Source organism: Rhyacophila brunnea, unplaced genomic scaffold, assembly GCF_057557595.1.
Source record: "Rhyacophila brunnea isolate RB1 unplaced genomic scaffold, BYU_Rbru_1.0 scaffold_4, whole genome shotgun sequence".
NCBI classification, from domain to species: domain Eukaryota; kingdom Metazoa; phylum Arthropoda; class Insecta; order Trichoptera; family Rhyacophilidae; genus Rhyacophila; species Rhyacophila brunnea.
Window position 1 is genome coordinate 17,792,671 of NW_028233068.1, and position 13,669 is coordinate 17,806,339.

The 13,669-nt window shown below is 31.6% G+C and overlaps 1 protein-coding gene across 2 annotated transcripts in view; it reads right to left on the reverse strand.

The window, feature by feature from the left end:
• Positions 1-6,487: 6,487 nt before the first annotated feature.
• The window catches only part of wrapper (immunoglobulin domain-containing protein wrapper), a 36,806-nt gene continuing 29,624 nt past the window's right edge, over positions 6,488-13,669 (reverse strand). Inside the window, exons 4-12 of one of the 2 annotated variants that reach the window (XM_085954112.1) lie at positions 12,404-12,461; positions 11,805-11,926; positions 11,024-11,165; positions 10,207-10,479; positions 9,470-9,574; positions 8,882-8,998; positions 8,205-8,286; positions 7,686-7,738; positions 6,488-6,859 (exon numbers count right to left, since the gene is read on the reverse strand). In XM_085954112.1, coding sequence (XP_085810238.1) covers positions 6,603-6,859; positions 7,686-7,738; positions 8,205-8,286; positions 8,882-8,998; positions 9,470-9,574; positions 10,207-10,479; positions 11,024-11,165; positions 11,805-11,926; positions 12,404-12,461 — 1,209 coding nt within the window. In that variant the 3' untranslated portion in view covers positions 6,488-6,602. Of the gene's footprint in view, positions 6,860-7,685; positions 7,739-8,200; positions 8,287-8,881; positions 8,999-9,469; positions 9,575-10,206; positions 10,480-11,023; positions 11,166-11,804; positions 11,927-12,403; positions 12,462-13,669 lie in introns of both variants that reach the window. The other variant, XR_015071483.1, reaches the window with a different exon arrangement.

Consider the following 13,669-nt stretch of genomic DNA (forward strand, 5'->3'; position numbering starts at 1 on the left):
AATTCTACCAAGTAAATGCTAGCTCACTCAATTAATATAATGAGATAATCATTTCAAGCTTTTAAAAAATATGAATGCGAAACTTGCGCAATCGATCAATACATTGTACAGAGGTTTATTAGCAAATGCCATTTATAATTATTGTCTGGGTAATTCAAGTCCGATTTTTGCATGTGATGTTGAGTCCCAGCTATCCTTCCGTATTTTGAGAGGAATGCCAGAGGCGAGACGGTCATCAGGTCTTACTTGCATCACAATGTGTGGGAATTATTATTATGCATATCAGCGCATCTATTCTATACACAAGGCTGCTATCGGTGACTATCGGGGGTAGTTTATCATATTTATGTATTGAGGTATTATAATTGTTACAATAAGTTAGCCGTCTTGACTGTCAAAACTGTCTATCTCACTCTAAAAGTTAACAAAGGCAAGAAAGGTGCTGTTAAAACAAGGCACTTTTTGACAGTTCAGATGGTTAACTTATTGTAACAATTAACCGCCTCAATACATAAATATGATAAACTACCCTTAATAGGTGCCGATAGCAGTCTTATGTATAGAAAAAATGCGTAGGCAATATTCTGCGATCACTGCCAATTCACTTTCTGATATTCAATTATCGAATACCTCGACTGACATAATATGAATATTGTAAGTCCACTATAATGGTATGAAACAAATTAATATTGGTTTTTGTTATTACACATTTGAGATTTGGTTTAGAATAGGTTTTACAATTTGTAAACCTTCTTAACATGATATTATATTATCGTATGCTTCTTCAGATTTCAGACAGAAGCGGCTGCAATTGACATACATTTGCTTTTTTACTGTTTAGCACTGAAGTAATACCTCGGTTAATGAAGCAAATCTGTTACTTTTCTTACTGCTAACTTCATTATGATTCGTTTCAATAATGTGGGGATTATAAGAATGTGCTCAGACTAAAGATAAAAGAAAAATGGACAAAACCTAGACTAGATGGATTCATAATATGAACTTTTTGTATTCATACCCTTTTTTTTAGAATTTGTACCTATAGAAAAAATAATACTATAATATGCCTTAGCAGTATTGAAATATTAAGTTTTGTTATAGGTACTGTACATATGAGATGGCCAACGTCCATCAAGAGTTGTAGTGCCAAAAATTATGTCTATTTGATATACTGTTACTTATGACTTTTTATGAATTATCTAAATATTCCAATGAATAAAAATCTTGTTCAAATCTCAAGACATTTTTATCTCATTGCAACTTTGTCAAATAAATTACAGCACACAAAAGCGAAATGTTTGCTACAGATGAATCTACAATACGAAAGGACTTGTAGCTAATTTAATCATTAGCTTAGTAACTTTTTTCAGTGTCACTTTCATTTCTATTGATAAGGTTTTATTCAACATCCTTGACATAATCGACGCCCTAGTGCTATAAGGAAAATCTCAACATTTCAAGGTATTGTGTTAATGATGACATTCGATGTCCAAAAATGTGCAGTTTTTTAAATTTTATTATAGAGCGACTATTATCTGAGGCTTCATTAAACGGGGTATCACTTTAATGACCAAGAATTCATTTCTTTGAATCAGACAAACGTATCATAATTTTTAATGATTTTGATTTCATGTAATACTCATTATTGCATAGGTATGTTTTATGAATTTAGAAAACAGTGTGATTTATTTTTAAGGCAATGAATAATTACTATTAATAATAATTACTTTTAAGGAACGAAAATGTATTTCAATATTTATAGAACTGATATAATAATCATGGTCAACTCTGTAAGAGCATATTTTTACGCTTTTGTATAAAATTGTAAGATACATTTGTCTGATTCTAAAGAAATTAAGTGTGAAGTTGTAATTGTAGGCACGCATGTTATGAAATCACTTTATACACTTTTTTGTTTGAAAGTAGGTATCCAAAATTTTGAACTAAGGCGTGTATTTCCAAATATCGATACGTCCACAATTTGATATTTGTTGTGCAGAATGTTTTGTGTTTCAAAATGAAATAATCGGTCCTGTCATATTGAATTTTAAAATTAGAATGATGTACTCATTTTTGTTGGCCGATCAACCCAATAATAAGTGAAATAAAATTGGATATACATTTGTTTGTATCTTTTTAATCTATCAGTTTCAATCAGTTTGTATATATTTTTAGTTGGATTATAACCATATGTGAACTTATCGGTTTTTGGAAATATATTCTTTAAATATTAACGACAATGGCATCAAATTTGGTAGATTTAAAATACAGTGGAATCTCTCAAAACGAGCATAACACTCATTTAGCGAAACAATTTTTCCCATATAAATTAATGTAAAATACGATAATGCGTTCCATGATAAAAAAAAATACTCAATTTTTTTTATTTATTACATTTATTCAAAGAAAATTACTTATTATTATTTATGAATTTATGACAATAACTATGTAATTCTTTTTTACTAGAAAGCTGTCTAGAGACATTTGTTTTTGCCAAATCTTCAAATTTGGTACAGCATTAATCATTGAATAAATTTGTAGCTCGCATAGCCACCGCCTTATTAGGGTGATGCTTCTCAATATACGACGCAACAGTTTCCCATGCTTTCAGCATTTCTCTTATTGCGCCAGAAGATGCTAACTCCACCTCCTCCACTGACAAACTCTTCTCCACACCTTCTTGCTGTGAAACACGATTCAACTCAATAAGCTCTTGCGCGTCACTCGTTTTGCGAAATGTCGCTCGTTAAGGGAGCCATTTTTTTACAATTTGTCTTGCTCGTTATGAGAGGTTACACTGTACTTATATATATTTTTTAAATTGTAAACTGTTGAATTAAATATTTTACTGTCAATCTCGGTTGGTGTAGTATAATTTCTTGCTTTAGAAGCTTCTATACACATACAGAATCGGTACTTAAACGATTTACCGATTTTAAAACAATAACACTCTGGCTTATGGCTTTAAACCTAGTCATTTACGATGAATAAATTTTGTTAATATAACCAATTACAATAGTTTTTACACTTCGTCCACAGATCCAGTGAAAATGCTATATCATACATACACCTAACAATAATAAATAATCTAATTTATCTTATTAAAACACGCATTTAAATTAATACTTGACACCTCATGGCAACAATTATAACTCAGAGAAGTTTATCTTACTCAACTGAGTGATATTTTTTCTCTTTCCTAAAGGTATCTACTCTATGATTTAATTGAATAATAATATAATAGCCTTATTCTTATTGTGCAATCTAACTTGAAGTTTTATTTATGTATATTTATGTAATGCTTTTGTTCTTATAAATTTTAGACTTCTACTTTAACTAAGATGATAGGTAATTATTTTGTATGAGAAATAATAATACTTGTGATAATGCGTTGTTTATGAATATTAATTTGTGTTTATGAACTTTGTTTTTACAATTAAAATATATTTTAAACAAAGTTTTCAAGTAATTCAAGGTTTGTTTTAGAAATGTTTATGGTTTTTATATTTTTTATTAATTCTGTTATTGAACCTGTGTCCACCTTCAAGTAGGCTGTCATCTACTAAACAGTATCGAAACTGTCAGTGAAGCTGCGATTACATTATGACCACGTCATGTGTTTTCACGGCAACAAATTTAGTCTTATGATTTCACCATTCTGCAGAATATTTAGAATGATCACTATCTCTATAAATTCAATTATGGAAAGTGCCAACTCTAATTTATTAGTATTCAATCAATTTTAACAGTTTCTATGTGTGCGAAATAATAATACTTGTGATAATGCGTTGTTTATGAATATTAATTTGTGTTTATGAACTTTGTTTTTACAATTAAAATATATTTTAAACAAAGTTTTCAAGTAATTCAAGGTTTGTTTTAGAAATGTTTATGGTTTTTATATTTTTTATTAATTCTGTTATTGAACCTGTATCCACCTTCAAGTAGGCTGTCATCTACTAAACAGTATCGAAACTGTCAGTGAAGCTGCGATTACATTATGACCACGTCATGTGTTTTCACGGCAACAAATTTAGTCTTATGATTTCACCATTCTGCAGAATATTTAGAATGATCACTATCTCTATAAATTCAATTATGGAAAGTGCCAACCCTAATTTATTAGTATTCAATCAATTTTAACAGTTTCTATGTGTGCGTATGTTGAAATTACTTGCGATATTGTATCCATAGATAATATTTTGAACAGATGCCAACCAGCAGACCATAGATAATAGACGTAAACACCAGACATAGATAATAATTTAATAGAAAGTCTATAGAGAAGAAAAGAACACGCATTTTGATGTGAATCGAAAATGTGTATGTGCTAGAACTTAATAAAAAACGTTCATTGATTTATGTGGTTGGCGATATATCGCGGCACACGTGAAGTAACCTCGTTGTTCAGGCCATTTCGACAGATTCTGCTAACTCACAATGTTCATTTAAAGATTCAAAATGTGCTACGGGATGGGAGCATTAGTCTGATATCATTTTAAATACCAAGAAAAACGATATTACACATTTTCCCCCATAGCTGCAGCTTACTGTGACAGCACAGATGTGATGATAATGTGTTCGAACCTTGATCGACCACAGTTTCCACACTCCACCGTTGCCGTTCTTCAACTTAATCAAATATATTGTATTTGGCTGAAGATACTGGGGTACAGTTTTGGACTTTTTTGGGCACTCATCGTCAAACAATTCTTCTACTGTACAAATAGCCTACTGCATAACATTAAGGGAAACTACGCCTCAGTTTTAAGCACAGGAATTCACATCTTCTTTTCCTCATTTCTGCGGCATGTCATGAGTGTATGACTACGGATCAAGTGATAGTACGAGGTCACGTTGGTTTCTTCAAGGTTAATTTGAAAACGATTTTTAAGTATGCCGGTAGTATGATATGACCGACTGAGATCCATCCCACGGTCGACGCGTTAGACATGCTCGTCATGAAGGATTTAATTGTTTAAAAAATATTTTTATTACAATAGAGATTGATAATTTTTTGAGTTTTCGTTTTATTATTCATATTCTGTAAAACTTATATCCATATTACATACATTTTCCTAGATGAGCAATCACTTTGTTTATCATTGTTATTTTTATCATTACTTTATACAATTACTAAATTAATTTGACCTAGACAGATTTATTCTTAATGTGTCAATTTGACGAATTAATGCGCATTTTTATGAATGATAAATCCAAAATCTGTTTCATTCAAATCTCCTTTAAAAAATTGTATGGATGTACGTACATACTTGTTGAAAAGAATTGATTCTAAAAAAGCAGCTTTCAGGCTTTGAACCGATTATAAGATTTATATCTTTGTAACATTTTTTTTGTTTAGATCTGCTAATAACCGAATTGATTATTGTTATTACATACTATTTTTATGGTTTGAAACTCAAAAATGGTTTAATTTTTGGAATGCAAAAGAAATTGCTTAGACTTTCTATCTTTAATCATTTTTAGCCATTGTTTTTGTTTGAAATCTCGTTGAGAAGAAGGCTTATAGGAATTGAATTGAAAACGAATGTATTAAAATCGATCGATTACATTGTATTGAAATATATTTACTATTAAATTAATTGTATTAAAAATAACCTACCGATTACTTTATTTTCCCATCTGTGTGAGTAATGTATTTTATTATTGTGATATTTAATATATGCTACTATATTGTGGACCAGAGACCGGAGGTTTTCACGGTGTGTACGATGGGGATTTCCTATGCTGATCACATTTACCAAGAGGTTTTAAGACAACCCAAGATTTAAGCAGAAAGGCTGCATACTTTACCCATACTGAATAGTATAATTTACCCCAGTGCATTTATTCTATACAGTACAAGGCTGTTACCAGTCGCTATCGGTGGCTATTGAGGGTAATTTATCATATTTATGTATTGAGTGTTATAATTGTTACAATAAGTTAGCCGTCTAAACTGTCAAAACTGTCTCACTCTAAAAGTTAACACACCCAAGAGAGGTGCTTTTTATTGTAACAATTATAATATCTCAATACATAAATATGATAAACTACCCTCGATAGCAGCCTTATGTATAGAACAGATGCGCAGGTCATAATGACAAGAAAGGTAGAGGCTGTTTAACCTCCGTAAGTAGCTCAATATCCAAGGTCCCGATACAACCATCCTAGGATAGGTAGATGTACTGCAATTTGATCGCCAACCTTCGATAGAAGACGGCATCAAAAACTATCTATTTGTATTAAAAATATAAGTTTGAGGTGAATTATCTTTATAAAGAGGAGTGTTTTTTTGCTTCAAACGATAAAGTTGCATTCATGAATGCTCCCAATCCCACTTGAAGTACACGAACAGTGTTTCCTGTATATCTTGTTTCTTTGTGTGGAAAATCTTTTTTCATTTTTACAACAGATTAATTCAAAAAATTAAATATTCAAATGAAAATAACGTTTCAACTAAAATTTTAATTTTAAAATTTGGCAGAAAAAAGCACTGCTTCCATTGTTGCACTAACCCGATGTCTAAAATAATAATAAACATTTTTTTGTTAATTAATTTATTTTTTACAAAAATATATTTTCTCATTAATAACATAATTTCATGAAAACCTACTCAGCCATATGCGGTGGGAAAGAATACATAGCATTGTAATTATGATATTTTGCCTAATATGTGATAGGAAATTGTTGGAACCCTTATTTTGAGCTGCGGGAGTTAATTTGTTGTCATTCATAGAGCCGAGTATTATTGTTGCAAGCAACTCGGTCACATTCTTCCTTTGTTCTGTTTCTGAGTAATCATCTTCCAGAACTGGCAGATGGTTTGATTCATCAGTTGGCCTCTTTTCGTCCATAACTACAAATTAAAAAAGTAATCTTCAAAGAAAGAAATAACAAAGACTTGCCAACATTTTTAGAAAATGGAAATTACAATTTTCTTTTCAAAAGCCCTCACTTATACCTCGCTATAGGAGCACTCATTAAACAGATCACTGTGCCTGTATATAATAAAATATATGTATAGAAATTTAGAAAAATAAACAATTGGAGATGGAAGTATTTGGACTGTATTCAGAACAATAACTAGTCTTGAACGCCTGCATCATAAAAATAGACAAATTACGTGTAACAAGAACTACTTAACTGACAGGTCAGAGGATTTATCTGATGCACTCTTCTCATTCAGAACAAGAAAAAACTTCCAATGGTATTTAAGGACATTTGTAATGTATTATATGATGCTATTTGTCATGACTCTTGTCATCTTGTCTCTAACCCTTACAACTCTTACACATACAAATACAACATGACATTCATTGCCACAAGAAGTTATTGTATGCGTACTTTGTCAGTGCCATAGAAAAATCAAATCTACTCTCAAAATTAACATCTCTTTGCTTCCTCTTGTATTTTTTTTTTGTTCCTGGGGTCGGACCGAACCCAACAGCCCCCTTGTGCACGCGCCTGCACTCAATACATTCCTGTTGGGGTCTGTAATGTTACGTAATATAAAACAAACAGCAGACACAGTTCATTAATAATTACAGCACATTCATCGCTTTCTGTTTGAATTTGGATTGAACTAAGTGTTTGAATGTTTTCTACGTACTCCTGTCAACCAACAGAAACATGCGTGATGTGATGTGGCAAGCAATTCCAAAATCAAAATATAAAATACTTACCACCATTATTTGTGGCAAAATGCAAAATGGCCGATGGCTTACTCCATCCAAATCTAGAATTTAAAAAAATCGAAATTAGACTCCTATTATAAATAAATTTAAAAAAAATTTAAATCATGATAATAATTCTAAATTATGCTATTGACAGATGAAATATTGATTCACTATAGTAATTTAGAAAGACTAGAATTGTCACGGTTCAGGCAAAAAGCAGAAAATATTCTTGACGGTTAAAAATTCTTAAAATTCAATTCACATGAGAAGGCATCTTTGGGCGCATATGAAATAAATAAGTAATTTTTTCTCAAACATTATAGTAAAACCTCATTAATACGAACACGGTTAATTCAAAATTCACTAACTAAATTAAATCTAAATATTCATTAAAATTCATACAATAAAACTTTTTTCAAGTCTTACTGTTTTATGCCATATTGTAATTTATAATTCGATTTTCGAGGTTTTACTGTGTTACATTAATCATGAAAACGATTATTTATAAAATGGTATATTACCTACCGATTTCTTGATGTAATTTGTGCTTCGTAAACAGTCGAAGGCGCCAGGCCCCTTAGAATATAACTAGCTGTATGCATTGGTCCTGAAAGCAATTATGTTATTATTTTGTTTAAATTTAATACTTTTTTATTCTAAAAATAATTTTCTTATCAAACATGGGTGGATTGGATGCTTGAATGTTGAATATAAAAATTATGTGCAAACAATGTACATATGCCGCCCGTATTTAAAACAGAAGGGATTCTGAAAGTAATATTGGCTTAATGTGGCATCTTGTAAAGTACAATAATAATATTTAAGAATGCACTGGCAGGCTCTACCACCGTCCACTACATATTCTCAACTTGCTACCTAATGTATTATCTTGACAATGTGACTGTGAGCTGTTCAAAAATCGGGTAGTTACTGTTGTATAATAATTATTGCTGTAGAACTTCTAAAAGGCTCAGGTCACTGGTACACAGTTACTCTCACAGGGCCCTAGAAGTTGTTGAATCTAAGGATCCATTATGTTTCATAGAAATACATAGCAAGAAAAATCTAAGGATCGAAAGAATTGTAAAATGCTATGAAGTGTAAGAACTTGGCTAACGGCATTGATAAAGGTAATCTAAAATATCTGCTGTTAAAAGAATTATCGATAATTTTCTAATGAAAATTCAAAATGTTTAATTTACCATCAGTATTTTCTCCAGGAATTGTCATCTTTGTCCATGTATCATCCTTCTCTTTGATAAACACTCCATCTTTTTGTGCAGGTTTTGGTTTGTAAGGTCTGAACCATAGATTGTACTCTGAAAAGCATTGTAAATAATGTATAAATAGTGCTCTGAAGCCGGATTTGAAATCCTGGCATCCCATTCGATTCCGTGATCCCAAAGTCCCTGGATTGATAATGTTGAAATCCTGCGATTGTGGGATGTCTTTTTACATATTTTTTGATAAAACAGCCCATCTTTTTGTCAACCAAAGAAATGTGAATTAAAGATTGGTTTATAAATAAAAATATTTTCACCGATTTAAGAAATCAGCAATAATAATATGCACAATTATAAAACTTCATATAAAATAAATAACCAATCAAGGGACTGCTACTAAATTTAATGTGAGATTTCCAATAAGTATTTTGAAATTTATAATAATATTTCATATTTTATAATAAAATTCATCTTTCTTTTAGATGTAATAAAATACAAAGCAAAGTTAAATAATTATGCTTGATTTTACCAATTGTTAGGTTTCAAAGTTTTAAATCAATATCCTACCTATGATAGGGGAATAGCTGTCGACCTCCCAAATCAGGTCGAAACTTGTTGGTGTAGGATGATTTTTGGCCAGATCTGTCTTGAAAATGGCAATATTTGCAACTCCTGAAATAGGTATTAAAATTACACATGTATTTAGTTTATTAAATATATACAATATCATTGTTTTAATACTTTACTGGTCTTGTTAATGTGGAAAAGAGCCGTATCAATGGCGCGGTGTCAACCGTAGGTAGATGTTGTAATATCCCCGCTTGACTTTAGGCCATGCTAGCTAAATGTATGCAATCACCATCGTGAGTGACAAGTGCAAGGGGTTGTTAGACCTAAATAAGCACTCACATGAAATTTTGAAAAGAAAAGTTTCAACTGAGTGCTCAGAAAATCTAAAAAAATTAATGTTCTCGAATCTGGGATATGGAGGGAACCATTAAAAAAAGTCCTCGCTAGAGAAAAAAACCCAATACACCGCAATGGTAACACAGATTAATGATTAAGGGGGATAGCATCAAAAGTTGCGATTTCATAGGGCTATCTATTACTTTAATTAAAAAGCATACACCCTCACGTAATATTAGAACCCATTCCAATACAAATTACTTTGGAGGCATCTTAACTAGATGTCACTGCAATTATAATAATTACAATTTCTGTGAATAATCACAATAATTAAAGCTTAACAAAAACCAATTAGCAAACATTGCTAAATTCCTAAAAAAAAATATTATAATATTTACCACTGAGATGCATCCTAGTTTCCGTCATTCCAATTCTATTTTCAGCTTTACAGGTATAAACGCCAAGATCCTCTGGTCTCACACTTCTGAATACGAGAATGTGTTTATCATTGGTGACGTGGGAAACTATCCTGGGCCCTAATGCCACCGGCGCCGGCCCCTTAAACCAGTGCACCTTTGCATGGGGACTGGCAACCACCTGGCACTCTAGTTGGGAGCGTTGTCCCAGGGTCGTATGAACCCATGGCTTTTCTGTCATCACTTCCGGTGGATCTGAAGATATGATAAAATTTGATTTCAATGTAGACTTTTTTCTGAAAACCATCTCATCTCCCATACGGAGTATATGGGTTATTACTGAGTAAAGATTATATTAACAGTATTTTTAACAGACAATATGGTTGTTAATGGTTCACCCAATTCATTATATCCTTATTCTTGATCAAAAACAACAGGCTGATTTTTGTAAGATGCAGTATTGACCCGCACCCAAAGTTTCATTGTCAGATGGGTACTTTATCGATTATGTTACCATAGAGTTTGATTGGAAAAGCTTTGTAGTTTTAAAAGCACCCGCCCAATGCCACAAGAAAAAAATGGTTATTTTTCTATATGTTCCAAACATGTTTTTGTGAATATCTCAAAAAAAAAAAAAAAAAATGGACAAGGTGAATTTTGAAAATGGGCGACTCAATTGGTGAATTGAAATTAGATCCACAATCCACAATATATTTTGCATCGAAATACCCACATTAACATACTCATGGTTTCATACAATTATTTAAATGTTATTCTAATTAAAGAGAAATAATCTTACGCATAATTATGACTTGAATACCAGCTCTGGCAGGCTCACCGACTCCATTTAATGCAACACATTCATAGTTGCCCGCAAGATGTCGATTTGTTGCTTTAAATTTCAATCTCGGTCGATTATCTAATAGTTCCATTGGTTGTCCCTAAACGTATACACATTTTTAGTAAGTATTTCCAAAACATAACTATAAACTTATTAACTTCTGTTATAACAAATAACTTATGGCGAAACAATCTGGTACTTAAAAAAAAAACCTTTAACCAATTAAATATAGATGGAATGTTATTATATTATTATTATTCAATATTTTTTTGAAAATAAGGGGATACCTAATCATATAATGATTTTAATAGTAGGTATTAGAAGTAAATCATTGTAATAGTTATATTGTTATCAATCTGTTAAGGAATTAATTGTGTTTTTACGGTTCAACTAATAAGTAATTCAAAAGATAATAACTACATGTTGCTTTACAAAAGCTTCTAATAAATTTAACATAAAATATCCAATTAACATTAAATTAAAAACGTATACTATCTTGGATTAATGATTCAAAAATAGAATTTAAATAAATACTTTATATATACAGATGAATGCAATTGTTTTATTTTAACACAATGCTTACGGGCCCTTTTAATTAATTTTGTAATTAACGTGTTAATTTGCATTTGAAAAGTAATTAGCAAAAACACAATTTTGTGCGGCTCGTAAGCTATGGGTTAATACGAGATGGCAATTAATTAACCATAGGACCAAGAGACTTCACCTTAATATTTATTACCTTACTAAGCCAAGAAATGATCGGTTGTGGAGTGCCACTTGCTTTGCAAGCTATGTCCACTTCTTCTCCCAAACGCACTTCCACTATTCCAACTTCCGGGATTGCTACGACACTCGGTGGATCTAGAAATAAAATGTTACAAAATTTTTTATCAAATTTTGAAGTTTGCTTACTCAGTATAATAATAAAATTATACTACTACTACTTCACCATGTTCGATCCTTAGAGGATCATTTGGGCAGGTAGGTATATAAATTTTGTCTATTTTTTATATAAATAAATACTGTACACAGCGCTCGAAATGGAAAAGTTACGAACCGGAGCGCTCAACAGTTTTCTGAAGATATTTACATTATTATTAAATTTTATGTCTATTTATTTCTATGTCTATCTATCCATTAAATTTTATAGTATATGGCCTATCTAGCTCAGACGGTCAAACAATTTTTTCCACGAGACAGAGCGATAATTTTACCGATTTCACGAACAGCAACGGCGCTCCCGTTCATTTCGAGCCCTGTATGTACAAGTCAAAATAGCCACTAGATTTTATGGTAATTTAACTTAAATAATAAACACAATGACACATTAGTACTTACGAAGAACTTCTATGGCATGGACTTGCTGGATTGGTGACCAAGGTTCAGCACGAATTACCTTTGAAATGAAAATAAGATTTAATGTTACACATTTTAAATAACCATATTTAATATTTTACCCTTGAAAATTGTTCCTTGCAATGATTTGAAGACATTACATTCAGATAAAAACTAGAAGAAATCAATATCAAATATTAGTAAAATCACATCCGGTCGAATGTGTGAAGGCAATATATGTTCCCCTCGCTCAGTTGGCTGGCTGAAAACATTGTTGCTTGGGTTGGTCTCGCAGTGTTAAAAAATACATCGGATAGTTGGTTGAGAGAAAGCGGCGAGATTTATTACTGGATAATGATAACAGTTGCTACATTTTGAATATTATATAAAAATTTGCAAGGGACTGTGTCAGTAGCTCCGTGCAGTGTCCGGGGGTGTCTGCTGCCTGCCCTCGCAAATATTCTTGTTTCGCTGAATTTGAAGTATCCCAGCTACTTGTCGGCTTTGAATTTTTGTGAATGTGATTCAACCCCTGCGTGCGAGTGAAACAAACCCTTTGATAGAGAGGGAGAGAGTTTCGATGCCATCGCTCCACATAAAAAATATCGGCTTGTGTCTGACATTTTATCAATGGCGTAGAGACAAAACAGAAATTATTTTAAGACTAAGAATAATTTATACATTTTTGGCATGCTTCGAATTTCCTCTTAAATTTTATATGTTAGGTACATGCATTTTAATATAGGTAAAGCTATGCTTATAATTAAAAAATGATTGTATCTAATGCTTTATATGTTGAGGCTTTACGATTAATTAAGTAGATAACTGATAATGATGCAAGGTTTTATTTTTTTGATTAAAAGATGCTAAGAATTTACATACACTACCGCTGAAAATGATTCTAAGCAACTTTTTGGTGTAAAAGTTGTCAAATGTGACTTTAAAATTAATGTATTTAAATGCTAATCTAATAGTTTTATTAAAATTAGTAAGGATTTCTTAGGTACCGTGAATTGATGAAGACAGTCCATTTGTATGTAGGTATGTGAATATTTAATAAAAAAAAAATGGATATCTTTATGAAAGGCATCGACCTGTGAAACTTTTAATGCTTAAGGGGGATAATATATGCCAACAGAGAACCTAGCGGAAAAATACGAAGCTTACAATTTGAGATTTTTTTTTGATATCCTTTGACCTAGTGGCGCACCCATGGGGGGAAGGAGCCCTGACACCCCCCAAAAACATTGAAATTGAAAGCCAATAACT